Here is a 20,287-nt window from a genome sequence, read left to right as displayed (position 1 = left end):
AAAGACATTGATAAGCTCAAGAAGAAGGAGCATCTAAAGCAAATGCCAAAATACTATGTCAAATTACTTACTTAGTATCTAAAGACCTTTCAGGAGTATGGTACGTGGAGAACATCACCGAAGTGTCTGGCAGGATCGGCTGCCAGTCACTGTCCTTCGCCATCGCAGCGCCCACAAGGGCAATCACGACGATTAGTCGCATTTTCTGTAACAATGCAACAGTTAACTGTTAATTTATTTATAAAAAACTTAGTTCAAGAATGGTTTACTGTCCAGGCGGACAGTAGAGGCGTCAGTTGACCATTAGGTAGTGCACAGATGAAAGTGACAGATGATTGTGTATACCTATAATGTATTATAAAACTAACATATAATGTTGATCTGCCTGTACTTGGTAATTCAATGCGATGCGTGCTAGCTAGTGAATAATTAATTTAGGCGCACTGCTACTGTTGTCCGGCCGTGCATAGCATATTAATTTTACTTACATATCAATCTTGTATATTCGATATTCGAGCACCGTTCATTTCTAAACACCGACTGATTATTTGTGTATTTGTGGCAAACATCAAAGTGCGAATTGTTGCTGTGATGCTCATTGTAATGTGATTAATTTGTGGTTTTGGCAAATTCAGCTTGCATAATGATTTTAGCCTGACTTGTTCACATTGTGGAATGTAATTTGGATATCATGGAATTCTAGTTGTAACGTCGATCAAACAGTAATGCTAACAATGTTTGTGTACGCTGCAGCAAATAGGTATTGATACTTTTGAAAATTATGTTTTACAAACAGAGATCTAAACAAACTCAGGTGTCACAGATCATCTTAATGTACACTAAAGATGAAAGTATTAAGGTTGAAAATGCAGCGTTACCATGTGCAAGTTGTAATGAGGCCGGTACATTTTTTAGGCTGTGTACGCCAATTATGATATCCGACACTTAGTCGTAGATAGTCGTGGAAGGAAAAGTTGTACGCGATCGCGTCTCATAGTTCCTGCCTGACTACTTAATAAATACAACGTTTTGCCAAGCAAGAACTTTATAATAATGTTATTTCGGTATGAGGCAGGTATTTATTCCCTGTATTGTACGTAATAAATGATATAACTATTTAAACGCTTTTTGTTAAACAGGTATCATTTTTGTCAGACTGTAGAATTGTACCTGAGATTCACATACTCGCTTAACCAACAAGACGTCGTTGTAAAATTCCATTGCCTCCAGCAAATAAATAAAAGAAAATTGTATTCGAGAAATCGATTAAAGAATTCAATAATACCTACTCACTGGACCCGAACTTTGGCCCTCTACTCGGTAGATAGACGAATATCAACAAACTAAGATCATAATAATCTCACTTGCATCTCCTTAAAAGAATGATTGCGCAAATAATGCAACGGTAACTTAACAAACAACTCCGCAAATACTTTCAAGACTAAACTTATGCAAATACTACGTAGTCATCCACATCAACGTACGACGACGACTCGTTTCAAAGCAGTTGAAATCGAACCCAGTACCGTACGAAAATGTCGGTTAACCCGATGTATTAGGTTATATCATCACAGTTACGTGTTTCGGTTCAAACGTGTTATTATGTTAACTGCTGTCACTCCGTTACTTGTGTTATATGCGTGTTTACATACGATGCGATAATAATTTGTTCTAGAATTTTACTTGATGTTAGTTTCTTTACTAACTACCAAATACTCTGTTTCTTTCATTAATCATTTTATTTCTGTATTTTGTAAGTGTTGAAATTATCTTTATACAGAAGATACAAGTTCAACTTATTATTTACCGAATTATTGTATGATCCGTCTTCTAACATCTGAATGAGCTAGTACTGTAGGACGATATAAAAACATCAAGGATTTGTTACATAGAATCCGTTTATGTTAGCTTAACTGACACACACTAAATAATATTTTTGCTATAAAATATTTTGTATAAAAAATGGGTTAAATAGTTACACTAACCGAGACTTAATCAGGCATTGCGAAACACGTATAGCCCTAATTTAACCCTGAAACAACAGCAAGGGCTATTTTGGGCAGCAACAAGTATTGTTAATTCAGGTTTGGTGGTATACCGCTAACTGAATCACCAATCAAGGGCTTTTCATGCACTATTTACACGAAACATTGATATGCGTGATGAATGTAGGGCATAGGGTTCGTAACAATTTCATAAAGGGCAACACTAGTCTTCGTACGCGGTTTTGACCGCGAATCAAATAATTTGGATGATTTCTCTTGACTAAGTCTCAATCTCTTTTTTGCGCAAACTATTTGATATATGAGTCGAGGTTTAAATTCAATTATTTCTGGATGAAGACAAAATCCTATTTCAGTGTCCTTTTACCCAAATCAGATTCTAACTCGACCTTCAGTACAGCATCATTATATTAATGTTATGAATACTAAAAAATGTCTTTATTCATGTATCTTAAAATTTCAATATATCAGTCTGCTATCTCTAGTCTAACATATATCCGTTACAAACAAGAACATTTAAACAAAGATTGTTAGTGGTATACCCTTGCTAATAAACTTTGCCCTACATAATATAATATCAGAAAACTGCAGCGGAAAAGTTTAATTACTTCTCAACGTAGAAACTAGTACAAAATCTCGTTGCATATAATATGAGAGATTATTATGTCCAAACATAACTTCGGTATGTATAGGAATACCCACAATGTAGTGGAATGTCGACCGCATTACTTATTACATACATACTACATATTACCCCCACACGCTATAATGTACCTAATGAAATGAAGCCTGGAGTTGGATGCAATTTGTCGGACCTTGGGATTGCCGACACGTGTAACGTATTTCCAGACTCTAGAGAGAAAATGCAGAAATGTGTTCTCTTGTATTCTTTTAGATTTAGATTTGAAAGAACGACATTGGATACAGTTTAGTTAAAACCTTTATATGTGCCACGCTTTGTATGATGTGAAACGTCTAAGAGCGGAATATCTCGTTACCTAAAACTTTTACAGGACTGACTCAAAGAATGTACAAGTATTTCTTTTCTTTGTATGTTGAAGATTTTGTATGTATTATGTAAAATCTCTCATTATGTCAAACTAAACTCGTTTATTATGTATTTGAGATGGGTATTTAACTACCGTAAAACGGGGTGAATAGATGCAGAAGAGGGGTGAATAAATGTTGGGAAAATGTCCTAACATCTATTCACCCCATTCCTGTGTCTATTCACCTTTTGAATTCTATTCACCCCGTTTTACTATTGCGGTTTAAAATCCCTCCAACTCAAGACTTTAACTGCCAACAAAATTCAGTTGATGGCAAATCCTGCGCTATCGCCGGTCACTATTGCCCCCACGGCGTTTAATGTGTTAAAATTGGAACGTGCAAAAAAACAGTGATTTTATGTGACTTCACAGTGATGAATGTTACTTGTATGATACACAAACTTCCTGAACACATTGTAACATATTACTTGCGACCCTCCACTGTCCTCGGGGAGTCCAACTTTCACTCCAGACATTTTGACAAAATCCCGAAGTTAACTCCAAACTCATGAAGTAGGTATAGTGATTGATGGTGATAGTATTTGATGTTCTGCACGTTGCTCGTATATCTGGTCTTAAAACATGTGTATGTGTGTCACAGAACTTGTAAACGATTGGACTGATTCGGACGACATATATTTATGTTTGGTGATAAAGATTTAAGTGTGGCTAATGTTATGTAATTTACAAAATAATACTGCACAAATGTCTTAGAAAAACAAACATTAGAGTAATTGGACATTAAATGTATTTTGCTCCGGTGACCCTGTATGACTATTTTTAACAAAAACGCAAGTACCGTCATTATTCGTATAGCGAGCAACCGCTGGCAAATATTTCTCATTTTTGCTTTTTATTGTTAAAAGAGCTTTTCCCGGTACAACGAACACATTATTCGATACTTGCGTAGGTATGTTTATTGTGCTATAATGACGAACTCACAAGAATACAAGATAATGAGAGTTCACTATAATAAATTCTTGTACCGACTAAACATTTTTTAATGATATACAAGGCTTTTATAACGTGGTACATATGAAGCTGCGATTTAAAAACATGTAGTCTTGTAGTATTAAGTACGTTTAGTGCTCAAAGTAGGTACTTCTTTTTTTATTAAAAAGACTCGTATACGACCACTGATCAGTCTTGAGTAAACAAGTTTAGTTCTAACTCTCTGCATGTTTACAAACATATCGACAGAACCGCGCTTACTTCAATAAAAAAACGTAAAAATGTGGATGTTTGTGTAAAAACTATATTGCCGTTTATTTAACTTGGTAATCGTTTGACGGCGACATGTAGTTAGTAATTGCATGTTATTTGCTCCAAATTATAGTCTTTTTTTGTAATGTTGCACGTTTCTTTCAATATACGAAACGCCCTAGCTTTGCAATATTTGGAGCACTAGGATAAATCAAGTGTACCATGATCACACGACAAGTCGAGCAACCATCATGCCTGCGAGAGGCACATAGGAGCCTATTACACGGTTATACATACATCAATCATGAATTATGTTTGTTTGTACGAATCACCACTCTGCGCAACTCAAACGCTGCACTACGTGGTAGCTTCCGTCAATCAAAACAATGATTATGGCAAATTAGACACTGACTGCCAAAACTGGTGTGTAATGGGCATCTAAAACCAACATCATTTTCAACTTACCCAATATAACTAAGCCCCACTATTATTCTCAAAATTTACAAAGCCCGGATGACTCTCGACAGAAATAGAATTGACATATTTGCTTCAAACATTCACTTCATCAAACAGAGGCCCATATTTTATTTATATTAAAAATGTAAGCGGGAAATATTTCATTAAAATCCGTTTGTTTACGCGTTTTAGTTTAAATACCATACATTCTTATTGACACAACGGATTTTTACTAATTGTGAATTATTTATTGAAATGAATCATGCTAGAGGGGAAACATACAGGAATCAACCAAAATGTTATAACTGTTTACTATAACACCATATTCCTCGAAGGGATAAGCAAGACTGCCTCGTTTGGCGAGTGGTGACAAATTCAACTGCCGGGCAAGACATCGATCGATAGTTCGATTGCCGGGTCGAGCATAATCTTACTGGGGCTACTTAAAATTTTTATTTTTCATTAGTAGCACGGTGTCTCGAAATGTGCCCGGTATATGGCAATTGGCTCACCCCCTATTACATAGGACTAATAGTGAAAAGTAAGTTTAGGTACATTGTACTTAGGGTGGCATTATATGCCATAATATGCACCTCTTATACAAAAAATACAAAAAAAAAACCTCTTGCAAACCCTTTGGGGAAATACAAAGTAACGATATGTTCTGAAATCCGAAAATAACATTTCCGCATAGACTAACGACTGCAAAATATAAAGTTTCAACAAATTTCGACAAAAAAGAAACAGAGAAATGTATGAAGTTTACATACGTGTGTAGGTATGTATTATATGTTTTGAATATGAACATCGAGCAAACAAACCTACGTTATTGGATACTGGACAGTATTTTATATATGTAGGCAGAAAGGCATTGTAGATATATCAATGTTGTTCGGCAGCTGGTTTTTGCTTTAAGTCTGACACAGGACAATAGAATGTTTCCTGGTTTAGGTAGGATTTGTCTGTTCGATCATGTGATTGTAAACGCAACCACGACACAGGATAGAAGGACGCATCCATTAGAAGAATCACGTGATCCTCGCTCGCAGTTGCTATATCAAAGAATCAACTATCCGATCTAGATTTCTAAACTTTATACTAGTGCACGTACAGTCAGCTCAAAGGGTACCTCCTACAAAGTTGTGTGACGTATACTTTCTGTCGACGAGTCCATTCCTTGATAAAAGAGTGCGCCGGTTGCCATTAAGCCGCAGCGCCTTTCCTAGAGACTTCGTTCAGTTCTGATATTACAGCCAAGTGACATCACTTCGAAATAGTCCGACCAAGTGCGAAGTTTGACGCTCAAAATGGTTTTATAAGTTTCCGTCGTTCCTCTTACGGGACAAATACATGTTGCAGGCATTATGAAATACGTTAACATTTTGTTGTTCGATGTTACATTTTGCAAAAATATAAGCTCATGATAGATACTAAATTATAATGATTAAATATAAATGCATTTCACGTATAAATACGATATTACAACGACCCGCCGCAAGCTTGCATATTTTTCTTTTACTGGGAATCGTATTTTTAAACAAGTAATTATCTTTTGGCTTGGAGACAGGAGAACGCGCAACTTCATCCGCTCTCGTGGACCGCGTAATAGATGTGAGGCTGTCGACATGTGCTTGTCGCAATGTACAACTGATTCCGCATTTGTATTTGCACTGGACATATATTTGTTTTCAGTCTGTTAGTATTGCTTTTGTAATTTCCTGTGTCCTAATTGGATTAGCTAGGTAGGTACAATGACCTTTTTGTCTACTTAGATTATGTTAAAACTACGCGAAAAATCGAAGTTCAGTATCGTCAGTTTCAACTTTACTGTTCGTTCCAGAAGAATTTTTAGCTGCGAAATATTGTTTCGGCTTCCCATTCAAAAATCAACTGAATACAATCCGAAATCTAAACCTAGCCCGAAGCCACATATTTGGAGTATGCATTCAATCTGAGGCACTGCAGGTCTAACACAGATACACAGCCTACCAAAACAAAAGTCTGAATCCACCTCAAATAGTGCGCGCACTACCGAAACTTTTGTTGCAATTTCACTATATCCACTTGATATACCAATTTTCATTCAAAATGTACTTCCTGGCTTGTTCATATATATGAAAATCGCTTCATGATTCCACGAACACGTTTTTATTAATATGCCGCCGATATTTTGTTTTCTCCTTTCGAATTAAATACTTATTGTTAGCCATGTTTTCCTTATTGTATTTCTGTCAATCTGCCTTTATAAGTTTTGTAAGTTTAATATTTCCTTCGATGTTATTTTGTAAACAACTCTTGGATTGCTTGTCTTCCGTATTAATATGTAAGACATCGATTGCTTTGCACAAGCATATAATATCATATTGCAAAACATGGTAAAATCTACGGAAAATTTCGTCATGTCATCAATCTGGATGAATAAAACAAAAGTGTTATTTTGTTAATTATCTGATTACATATTAAGTGTGAAAGTCAAGAATGGTGTCTCTGATCGGATCTGGGATCAGCCAGCACATTGTTGGGATATCAGGGATTACCAATAGCAGCATGGTGCCTAAAATGGAATCCTGCTTAACTACGTACATTACGTACCTAACGTACCTATCCAACCGTACAGGAGTTATAATGTACTTCTGCCCGATGAAAACACATAACGTTGCCTGTAATTACGTGTGTAATTTCCTTTAAATTGTGAAGATAATCTAAAACATGATTAAGTAGCGTTCGATTATAAACCGGTAGTGCAAACATCGGGCGACGCTGAGCATCACGCCATGCAATTGATTGTCGGCACCCAGCGAAACACGGAACCTTTTCTAATTCTATATAATTTGCTTTGAAAGGAAATAGTTTTATAGTTGTTACGATATTATATAGTCGATTTAAATCTGCTTGATGTATAATTAGGGAAATTTAAAGTTAGTACCGATCTACCGATACGTGTTATGTACATTAGAAGTGAAATCAATGATATAACATTGGACATTGACCATTGAATATTTTATTATTAGTATTTTAAATACTACACTCCTAAAACATGAAACGTTGTATTGTTTTTTATATGTTTGAGGTGCGCAGGGGTGTTTATGTATAATGCCACATATTGTCACATACATAAAGACCATGTACAATGTAACTACATCTGTGACGGTCTTAATATGTAATGCAGACACACGTTTCATACCATCAGCTATATTAAGGATTCCATGTAAAGTACCAGGCTTAATTCCTCCGTGGTTTTTCAGAGAAATTAAAAAAATCTGCAACATTGTAAGTTGAAACACTACATGTACTAGATATTCCTATTACTTTCAGTCATTCTTTACATAGGTTTCCCCGGACTACTGGGAAGACGAGCTTTACAATATATTTACTTAGCATAGTCTCTCCATGCATAGGTAATCCGATTACTCGAGTATTTTGACCCAATTCCTAGGTTCTTTTTTTTCAAGTTCCTGTGAAAAATGGGTCAGTATTTTTAAATTTAATTGCAGTTTATAGGATAGAGGGAGATTGTGTCAAACATTAAGGTTAAAGAATATATGACAACGTTCGATTCTGGCCTATGCTGTCTGTGTTACATCATGGCCGCACATTACTCGATTGCCAAAGCTAATTGAAACTGTTTAACTTCTCACTTTAAAGTAATAAGTTCGATTGATTGCTGAACACTAATTGAACGAGAATATAGGAAAGTGTGCTACATGAGTAAATAAGACATAATAAAGTGTGTTTCAACACTCGTAAAAGTGACATGGAATGAAACTTGCATCGCTTTTGTGTTTGTTAGCATTATAGCTGACTATAATGACATCTGTAATAATATTTTACAGCATAAGTAAGTAATACTGTTTTTATTTATTTAGTAGATATAATGCCATTATCTCCAGTGGAATTGCAAATTTTATCTCCAAGATTAGCAGGCGAGTTTGAGATCCCTTTCGAACTGTGGTCAAAGTCAACATTATTTATTTTAAATAGACTGGGAAGGCACTATTGAGAGTCAAAGCAAATAAAACAATTAAAAAAAAAACCAAATGTCTGTCTGTCGGTCAGTCCTCTAGTGAAACTATTTGCTCGTTTCAGAGTGTAGATTCCTATGGAGTAGTGATGGAGAAAGATCAGTTCGAAAGCGTTGAACTGAACCATGATCTGATAGCGCAAGAGTTGCTGCCCATTGTATAGTCCCTTAGTCGCTCTATACACACACACAACGTCACGCTTTTTATCCCCGAAGGGGTAGGCAGAGGAGCACATTACGGCACGTAATGCCGCTATACAATTTACACCCACTTTTCACCATTTGTGTTATAAAGTCCCATGTAATAGAGGGTGAGCCTATTGCCATATCCTGGACATAATTCCAGACTCCGTGCTACTACTGAGAAATTTTCGGAAATCCGAAAAAAGCCCAGTAATACTTTGCACGACCCGGGAATCGAACCCGAGACCCCTTGTCCGACAGTCGCACTTGCGACCACTCAACCAACGAGGCAGTCAGTCGCTCTATATAAGTCAATCTATACTCATATTATGTAATACACAGAGTTCAATTTTGCAAGTCTCATTCGAAATCCAAGCTACAATATATCAATCACAGTATTACTAAAGTAGAAATCAATTAAATTAACTTTATGTCGACTTGTATGTTTGTTTATGAGTTGACTCTGTATGCAATACAAATATCACGTACTTACTTACTGAGATTTGCAGAACTTGTATCTAATGGTGACAAGTTTTGCGAAACTCGACGGTTATTGATTTTCCAATAAATTGTACCGATTTGTATGAAAACTAAAATAGCCATTTTCGTTTATTATTGTTAATGAAATAAAGACTTATTTTAATTAACTTATCCTTAACCTTTATTTAAATTTACTTAATGGTACAGGACGATGTATTATGATACTTTTAGTTATTTTTTTCTCTCCACAGTAGCAATTGACCTGAGACCACAAATGTCAAATGACAAATGTTAACTAATTAACTAACCAACAGAGAGTCATGAGGTCGTTGCACTCACTATTATCAATAAGTCTGTATCATATGTCGAGAGGCTAAATAAGTATCTAGTATCTAAATAGTAAACACTATCAAAAATGAAGATTTCAATATTACCACAGTATTTGGCTATATATTTCGATAGTCTTACCAACTGCAAATCATTAAGTTTATTTTACCAGAAATTGAATTTATTTTATTCTGTAAAATTACTGTTTTAATCTCATTATAAGCCAATTTAATAAAAACACTTAGTACGTTGTGTGAACACAATCATTAATTTCGTGAATTAATAATTGTAGCAACAATATAACAAATTATTATTATAAGGTAATCTTCTATAAGCCAGCATTATTGGCAATCATCAAATATTGTTTTTACGTAATTGAGTGAAGTTTTGGTTTAATAATACTTATCCTTTCTGTATTACTTGTATAAAATAAAACAGCTTTTAGCTTGTTTGTCTGTTACTAAGTTTCTCATTACTACGTAAAGGAATAAAATATTGTAATTCAATACTTGAAAAAAATTGGTACAGTTCCTTACAGCGAGCGAATTAGTATTATATATATATTTGAAGCAAATTAGTCTGACGAAGAACAAACCTTTGTCTTATTTCACTAAATGATGAACAACGCATCAGTAAATTGTTCAAAGACCACGCGACGCCAAGCATGGTCGCTAGTCATAAAATTAATTGCTCTAACTAGAATGCTATTAATTGTACCAGCTTTAAAAAAGCAGATTTCTGTACTCAAGTAAACTGGCTTTTAAAGAGAAATGCATTTTTACTCTAACAATGTTCTTTTAAAGCAGAATTTTTATTCTTTACGCCGTCAAAGGGTTAAAGAAAAATATGAACATTACGTAACTACCTCTAGATGCTCCTGGCTTATTGTCTTTGATTCTATTTTACTATTCTTGTTACAGCTTTATCAACATTCATTATCTTAACTAAACCATTAAAAGGAATTTTTTAATGCAACCTGCACAGGCATAATAACATCTATACCTATGTATATAACCTACTTAAAACCATATCGCTTTTTAAACATAATTTTATGGTAACAATAAAAAAGATACCCAAAAATGTTTAATGCAAAATACTTTTATACATTCTCCAATGATTCGGGTTTATTGTTTTAAAGAAAAAAAATACGGAAATAATGGTTTGCTTTTTTATCATTCACGTTTTTTTTCTGGCTCAATGTGTGAAAGTAACGCATCGCTTTACATAGTAATCTGTATAAACCGATCACACTACTTTCACTATATTCTTTGTGAATTTAAATACAATTGTAACGTCTTATCATGCTATATACTTCATATACATAGACGGTTACACTAAAGCAGTTTCGTAGGATATGTAAAATACTGCATTTTCTACATATGTTAGACAGAACAATGCAATCATGATCAGCCGGCAGGCATTGTACTGAACAAAAGCCTTTCTATAAAGCAGTGGTTTGGTAATCTCCAGAATATGTCGGAGGCATAGGGATCGCAGTAAGGTTAAGGATGTTACGTGTATGATATGATGGAAGAGCAGTTTCAGGCTCTCGGATACTGGTCATAGTTTTAGGACATACCCGGGTGCCTCACCGTCTCACATGCCTGAGTATCACTATACAATGGTCGGATTCTAGTGCCCCGAATCCAGATTACATGATACGTAAAAACGGATTGCTTCATTCAGTCTACGCTCGCTCTGTTGTATTCTATTCACAGACTTTTCGTGTTCTTTTTTGGTTCATTCACTGCAGGACGAACAAAACGTATGTATGTCTGTCAACAATGTCGAATAGGTTTCAAAGTTATAGTAGTTTTGTTATCAATTTAGTACTTGTAGCAATGTCCTACGCACATTGGATGCAAAAATAATTTTCACGATACAAAAATACGTACACCCACCACCAAAGACCAAAAGAAATTTTGAATGACATAAATCAAAGTATAAACTGTGCACGTTGTTCATGCTGTAGCGCCGTGCAAAGGACGCTTTTAAAAACCTACGTCACTCTTCAGCTCTCGAACAAAACCCACACAAAAGCACGTCAAGCTGTCGCCACCTTTATGTTGACATAATAAAGTACAATGGACGCATTCTATAAATACAGGGTTAATCGTAAAAGGACTATAAGTATTATCAGGAATATTGTTAACAATAACTATTGTTTAATGATGTATTAATTAGAAGTAAATTCCTATCACCTGCATCACGATCATACTCATCCAGCCATAAGATGACCGCTGCTATCATAGACCCCCCTCATTGAATGCAAGCTACCAACGCTTTGTTCTGTTTCACATATAATTATATCATAAATAAAAGTGTATTGTAATATAAATAATACATCCCCGCGAGGTTGTTAATGTTTTACGAACAACAAAAATATAAATCATGATAGTATGAATACGATTGACCTTTACAAAAAGCTCCTGATTCGACTCTCGATAAATCCGTCGTTCAAACTACGTCTATGCATTTATACCGGGTTTAAGATGCACTTAGGGTTCGCATTTGTATGGAAACCAATAATTATAGGTAGTTGTTAAAGGTCAAATATTAAAAATTTTTGCATCATAAATCTATCTTACTTTGTAAAGTTCAAATCTAACGTCTGCATTTACAACTCTAAAATGTTTTTTAAAGTTAAGAAGAACATTAAGTTGTTCTTGATGATAGTCCATGAGCAAGAATCACCTTTTATTTTAAGCCACTAAGTCTGTTTTACAATGACCAAATTAAAATACCAATTGAGTCAGTTAAGCTGAAGCTATTCAAATAAGTCCTTGGCTGTAATCATGCAGTTCCAAGAAGGTTCTATTCTGGAATACATCGCATATCCCAATTTCGGGATTTCGGGTAGACCGGAGAACGAGCGACGAAGGCATGAAATGAATTAGCCGGGTCGATGGCTGCTTGTTGACGCTTTAAATTATCTTATAAATAAACTCGACGGGAATAAAAAGTGATCGCGATCGATAATTAGGTACAATGTAAGTTAAGTAATACCTGCTGCTGGTGAGCTTTTTGTTCAGTTATTAATTAATAGTACCGTATTCAGTCTGTTCGAACTAAGACAAATGGTGTTAGAGGTTCAATAATGTATCTATTATAATTGAAAAGTCAGTAGTAGTAAAAGTCAGTTTTGCTCGACCGGAGCTGCAGATGACCTTCCAAGTTACTGGGGCTCCGACTCGAAGTAGGAATAGGAACGGGGTGTTTTTTAGTTAGTAAAAGTCTAACATTCCCTCTCGCTTCACCCAGCGTGGGAGTGCTTTGATGATTTTCCCCCTCAGAAAAGTGTAGGCATAACTTTTGACTGCGTTGGGTGTCAATCACTGTCCATTTCACTCGTTTGTGCTGCGAGCGTTTAAAAACCATGTACTTGTTTGTTCAGACTTATTTTATCTATAGATATCGAACATATTTCTCCTACCTTCAACGAAGTATCATGTAATATCTAGCATTTTATTAATTAAAACCTAAGTCTCATAATCCCTAGAAGGCGGATGAAAGCAAATCATAAAGATGAATTAATTAAGTTACCGACTGCAGTGGTTGACATTTTTTCTTTTAATCTCTTTCCTTCCTACCTTGACCTTTCTTTGCCGTTAAGGTCAATAATATTACTTGTGCTTTCCTAGGATTATAGTTAATTAAATTTGTACTCATATTAAAAGGTTCGGTTCTATAGGTTTTCGATTAAGGATTATTACCAAGTACACTATTGGATGCGGTTTTCCATCCTTTGGTTATCTAACTTTTATATTTACCTATATTGCAGTTTGCTAATTATGAACGGTTTACTTTTTTACGTGGGGGTAAAACTTTAGTTCACGCATTGTATAGATATATGAGAAAACTACGAAGTTAATTTAAAGATTAGGTTGACTTCGTTTAGTACCATTACTTATTACAAATTTAAGATTTACTATTCTTTGCCCTAGAAAATACATCTCTTTTTAGGTACATAATAGAACATAGTTCCGTCTTAGTAAAATGACTGTCTGGTCGAAGCGCTCTAGGTTACTTGGTTAATTTACCTCCACGATGGAGCTGTGGCAGTAGACCTCAGTGCCATAACTCGATCGCTTTGAGTACACGACCATGGGGTTTGATCCTCAAATCAGATTAAAGGCTTTTGAGACCATGTTTTATGTCTACCCACAAGATGGATGAATCATGACCTGATTAAGGTCGCAGGAAGCCGCTGGATGCAGGTCACTTCCAACCGGGATATTTGGAAGTCATTGGGAGGCCTATGTTCAGCAGTGGACGTCTTGTGGTTTATATGATAATGATGAGACCATGTTTGGTGTTTTATATACTTTTAATGATTCTAGACTTTAGGCTTTAAATGATTACTGACAACATAATTAACACTATACTAAAATCTAAACTCGAGAGTTTAGAATTTGAAACTAAGATTAAGTATTTTTAAGTGAACTACTTAGTTAAGTAGTTTAAGTTTAATTTAAATAGTTTTTAGTATGCTTTGTCAGTAATGAACTAATGACATTAAGTAAGTAAATTATCTAGTTTGGAATAGAAGTACAACATTATGAGAACATTACATAAATTTGCCTTCTTTCTTCAGGTATTGATCAATGTTTATCTGCAAAGGGGGCTCATATCATAGTCTAGGAGTGAAGTCACGGAACAACACCTAATAATTGATTACACAATATTATCTACTTATTTCCTAATAAATAGTTCGTCAGTAAAGCTAGTTTAATAAAAAAGTGAAGTAATTAAGTTATGCGTTTAGTAACGCTATGATTTATAAGTATTACGTTGAAATACATTAACTTCGCACAGTAACTTCAAACTGTTGTAATATCTGCATAATGATTACACGTTTCTTAATATTGACGTTTCCTTGTCATAAATTAAGGTGGCATCACTACATAGGTCGACTTTCCAAACTTGATGACATCTCTGTATAAGAAATGAATATTTAATTATGGTATCTATCTACCTACCTAATTACATAACAGAATATCGTATTTATAAAGTCCTACATAGGTTGGTTTATTTTTCATTTCTGCATCGCGGTTTTATCCAAATCCTCAGCAATGAAAATTTTAATCAAAAATTCTTAAATTATCCCCAACTCGTCGTCTACCTACTGCTGCAAAATGTGGTATTAAATTTTTAAATTAACCTGTTAGAATTGCGGGATAAGGTGCATTATGCACACTCCTTTAAATAAAGTTATTAAAATACTTAGTGGTATATATGTATATCTCTGCGTTGTTGGAGGTTGGAGTAGAAAGCTTGGAACATGCTTAGTTGTTTACTAGGAAAAATTTCATTACGTCAATACCCTGAGGGAAAGAAAACGATGTTAAAATCAACGTGTTTTCCTACACATTTTAAAATAAATTATGGTGACGAATAACAGGAATAAATAGAAAAAATGACGGGACGTTATTTTATATGGCGTAGCAGGCAAACAAGCAAACTGAACACCTGATGGTAAGCGATACCTAAGCCTTATGCGTCACATGAGGAGTTACAGATACATATAATATTTGGTTATGTTCTCACTTCCATTGCTGGGGAACACATAATACTGGATTTACTTGTCGGTACTAAGCCAAAATGTCTGATGTCGACGATAATGAGATAATCAGGACACACAGCTTAGTGTTTGACTCCTAATTTAGCTGAGTGACTAGTCTGTTTCGATTTTGAGATTATCTGTACGAAGTAGCTTCGAGCTTCAATACAAACGTATCGCAGTATCTCTGTGTGTGTGATGTAGCAATTTACAAAGGATTAATTCCCTGCAGATTGGAAGATTTACCAGGTTATCATGAAGTAGGTATTTAATGTTAATGTATAGGTGCATCTAAACACTCCAACCATTTCTCCAAACATGTTTGATGTAACCATGGTACGGTATATGGCGGCGCTTTAGTAATCCATAGTATATTATGAATTGCAAGTTTATATGTAGCATATGTACGTAACTGGCTTTTCGCTTTAGTTCTATAAAGAGGACCGATTTAAAAGAAAGAATCCTCGATTTTTTGTCACTTACAAATAGAGTAATAGCTAAAAATTTAGGTTTGAAAGAAACAGAAAGTAGCTTATATGACCCCATCTCTATAACTAAATCCACTCAAAAAACACTATAATTCTTCACTCCGTTTTGCCGTGAAAGACGGACAAGCAAACAAATACACACACTTTCGCCTTTTTAATATAACTATGAATGCCTGTTTACCAACGTAATATTGATGGGTTGAGATTATTAAATTGTGTTAGATGAAACTATTCACACAGCGCTAGTGGCTGCAGTATCTTAATTGAAACATGGCTCTTAATTAATGCCTCTTTGTCAGTTTTGACGTTAAAGTAAAACCTCATATTCGTCATCAGCTGCCTGTATCCGACCACTAATAGACTATTAGCTTGTCCTACATAGGAGAATATGTTACTATCTCCATGCTTAGCAGATTGGTTAGAGATTGCAGCTTAAAGATACACTGATACCCTGATTCTGTCCAATGTACAAGCCTTTAGTATTGTAGTGCAAGGGAGTGTTAGAGGAAAGGAGGTGACTTTTACGGTAACATATAGGTATCTTAATTGTGTATAACTTAATTAGACATCAGTCTATTATAGATGTAGCAACCTTTAATGTGTCATTGCCAGTTTATATTTACGTAAAGGGTATCGTAAAGATCACGGTGGCTTTTGAACAATAGACGGCACGTGTAATAAGTTAGAAATTAAAACCTAACGACCCCGTTCTTATTCCTGTTTCTATACCTGTGCTTTTGGTAAACCCGTACCTACATTTAGTGAGGATTTGATTATGTTTACCAACATCAAACATCATCTTCATATCACGCACTAAATATTCACGGCTGAGTTGTCTTCAAATAAGTTGACATATCGATTTTATTGAACTAAGCCATGCTGCACTTGGTACCGATATTAACTGGAAATGCTATTTGACCAGAATTCTAGGAAACCGCTCCAAACGTTGAGGTTTGGAATACGAAAATCTAGGTATTTGAGTACAAGCTGAGAGCTATGCTGCGCTATATTTAGATTACGATTAATATTTTAATGTGGATTATTTTCAGAAGTACCCATTGTTAATACCTCTTTTAGCTTTATTGTGGTAGTTACTTTACGTAGATTTTGGATAGGTATTTCTACAACTTTATTATTTTGGACAGTACTGTTTAAATTCGTTTCAAAATTATTATTTAATGCCTGTTTTTGAATTCACTTCTCTTTTTTATCATTGGAAATAAGATGTATTTATTCAATAATAATTGCATAGTCTGACTTTATAGTTTCCAAAAATGTTTTCAAAAATCTCACAATATGCTAATGTGTACGTTCATTTCCGAAAGTACTACATACATTTAAAATGAAATGCTTTATATAAATGCAAGTAATTTATCGTTGAGTATAAAAATATCATATAATTTACATGTATTGAAATTCAAAATGTCATCTAAATTAATTCAGTGGTGGTCGTGTTTCGTAAATATGTCTATAAATATAAATTTTAAGTAAATAAATAAGTTTAACTTTAGTAATAATCGCGTATATGTAAATTAATTGGGTACTTAATATAATCAGATTTAACGCGGAAGAAATAACCTAAACAACGTTAAAAATATTAAGACATAATAATAGTAGATTTTTCGACATTTAAAAAACAGAAGTATTTTATTATGGGCTAACTAGCTTTTGCCCGCGACTTCGTTCGCGTGGAATAGTGACTTCCGGCAAATTTTTGGTTTTAACCACATAGTTCCCGATCTCGCGGGTTCTCTTCAAAAATGAGATGTGGAAGATATTCCAGGGAACTCTTCAAAAATCAACATAATGAGCTCTGCGTTTGAATTTAATAGATGTATACTCACTTAGGGCATTGAAAAAATAGTTTAAAAACGGACTTTAACTAAAGAAATATTATAATCTTTCCGAACTTAAGATGAAAACTAACTTAAAACTAAAGAAAGCTACGAATTACGAATTTATAACAATTAAAAAAGAAATTATATTAGAACCTATCCTTTATGCTATAATAACCAAGCTTAAACTAAATAATTTAAAAGAAACGACTTAAATCTAATCTAATTAATTTATAAATTAGACTTACAATTTTATTAAAAAAACTAACTACAGTAACTACTAATAATCGATATCAAACTAAACCTACGTTAAAAAGTTTAACCAGAAAACCAGGAAAACCCAACAAATAAACTTATTAATTGACAAATACAACGAAACCAATTTAGAATATACGAAACAGCAGGACCACTACAGACAAATAATCATACGACTGATAATACACATTTTCATTCATATTCATATTCATATATTTTCTACAATAGTACCGAAGCGCTCGGCCGATACCCAACCAAATAATTGTAACAAAACCATAGCGCAATCTATTTCGATCCCAACGCCATCTATCGAGGATAAAGACAACTTGGATTATTTATTTATACTCCGTTCGGGCATTTTCTTTGTACTAAAAGTTTAATTATATTGATATAATTTTTTTCATACCTTTTTACTATTTGTTAACTTTTTTCGATGAATTAAAACAATAACATGAACCGAAGTCGTGTAACGATCGACATAGAATTATCTATACTCCGTTAGAGCGTTTTCTTTGTACTAAAAGTTGTATTATGTTATATTTTTCATTGCTTTTTACTATTTTGTAAAAACAAATTTCCAATGAATTAAAACAATAACATGAACTGAACAATTGTAATTACACCATTGCGCGATCAACGCCATCTATCTACGGAGTATAGGAACAGCCCGACATGGATGGCGCTGTATGTCCGGAATAAATTTATTTTTTATTTAATTTTTTTTTATTTTTATTTTATTTTTATTTTATTTTTATTTTTATTTTATTTTTATTTTATTTTTATTTTATTTTTATTTTATTTTTATTTTATTTTAATTTTATTTTTATTTTATTTTTATTTTATTTTTATTTTATTTTAATTTTATTTTAATTTTATTTTTATTTTATTTTTATTTTATTTTTATTTTATTTTTATTTTATTTTTATTTTATTTTTATTTTATTTTTATTTTATTTTTATTTTATTTTTATTTTATTTTTATTTTATTTTTATTTTATTTTTATTTTATTTTTATTTTATTTTTATTTTATTTTTATTTTATTTTTATTTTATTTTTATTTTATTTTTATTTTATTTTTATTTTATTTTTATTTTATTTTATTTTTATTTTATTTTTATTTTATTTTTATTTTTATTTTTATTTTATTTTTATTTTATTTTTATTTTATTTTTATTTTATTTTTATTTTTATTTTTATTTTATTTTTATTTTATTTTTATTTTATTTTTATTTTATTTTTATTTTATTTTTTGATTTTTGAAATAAAAATATATCTATGTCCTTTCTAAGGTTCTAAACTATATCTGTACCAAATTTCAACCAAATCCGTCAAATAGTTGCGGAGATTAATGGTATAAGCATAGAATGTTCGACGTGATTCTTTAATTTGACATAACTTTTTTATTTATGAACCGATTGACATGAAACAAACACTAAATGTAAATTTAAGCATCCCACAATATATTCGTGAAAACCGCATCCAACTCGGATCAGCCGTTTCTGAGATTAGCGCGCACAGACGAACAGACAAACAGACAAACAGACAAACAGACAAACAGACAAACAGACAAACAGACAAACAGACAAACAGACAAAAAAAAAGTTAATTACATTTTTGGGTTCGACATCGACATAACAATAACCCCTGCTATTTTTTTTATTTTTATTTTCAATGTACAGACAGCACTTTTCTACGATTTTATTATATGTATAGATAATATATTACGCTAACAACCTGACTATCTGCAAGTCATTGGGGGATGCCTATGTTCAGCAGTGGACGTCTTGTGGCTGATATGATGATGATGATGAATATATTAGGTAGTGTTTGTAAAAGTTCACATCAGTAGCGATTGTATTTGTATCAAGCTGCAGAGTCGTACTGAAAGACGAATTCAATAATACTTTGCCATCTCAAGTATATACATTAAGCATATAAATAGGAATCGAGCAGCAGCACAGATTCCCAGTGAAGCATTAGGTAATTAAAATAGGGACGTTGTAGAGGAAATTGATTTAATCCAGTAAAGTTTTGCTGGCTGATCGAGACTCGATGTTATTTACTCGTAGTATAATTGTTTGTACTTCCAATTATACCTTATATATTTATGTTATTTAGTTTGAATATTTAAGGGAAGTTCCCATAAAAGAAACGTGATAGTTATGCCGTTTGTTGAATAGTACGGAGTTCTTTGTGAACGAGTTCGAATTGCACTAGCTTCGCCTATCTGCCAGCGGCTTTTTCCGCGTTCCTGTATGTTCTATGTGTTATTTCAGACCATATTCTACCTATGCTGTTCCAAAATTCTTTCCGATCCCTTCAGCCATTGTGCAACACACACAAACTCACTAACTTTCGCATTTACAATTTAGTAAGAAGTAATGACTGAATACTAAAGAATCGACCCTAATACTCCACCATTTATTA

General features: G+C 33.5%; 2 protein-coding genes across 26 annotated transcripts in view; one reads left to right on the top strand and one right to left on the bottom strand.

The window, feature by feature from the left end:
- The window catches only part of LOC118263888 (coiled-coil domain-containing protein AGAP005037), a 355,131-nt gene that overhangs the window by 288,468 nt on the left and 46,376 nt on the right, over positions 1-20,287 (top strand). The gene's annotated exons all lie outside the window — the stretch shown is intronic.
- LOC118263992 (uncharacterized) overlaps positions 1-20,287 on the bottom strand; it is a 45,892-nt gene that overhangs the window by 20,628 nt on the left and 4,977 nt on the right. For both annotated transcript variants that reach the window (XM_035576291.2, XM_035576300.2), the window contains exon 2: positions 72-205. In XM_035576291.2, coding sequence (XP_035432184.2) covers positions 72-202 — 131 coding nt within the window. In that variant the 5' untranslated portion in view covers positions 203-205. The remainder of the gene's footprint in view (positions 1-71; positions 206-20,287) is intronic.

The sequence above is a fragment of the Spodoptera frugiperda genome, chromosome 25 (assembly GCF_023101765.2).
Source record: "Spodoptera frugiperda isolate SF20-4 chromosome 25, AGI-APGP_CSIRO_Sfru_2.0, whole genome shotgun sequence".
Classification (NCBI taxonomy): domain Eukaryota; kingdom Metazoa; phylum Arthropoda; class Insecta; order Lepidoptera; family Noctuidae; genus Spodoptera; species Spodoptera frugiperda.
This window is presented reverse-complemented; position numbering and strand designations above follow the sequence as displayed.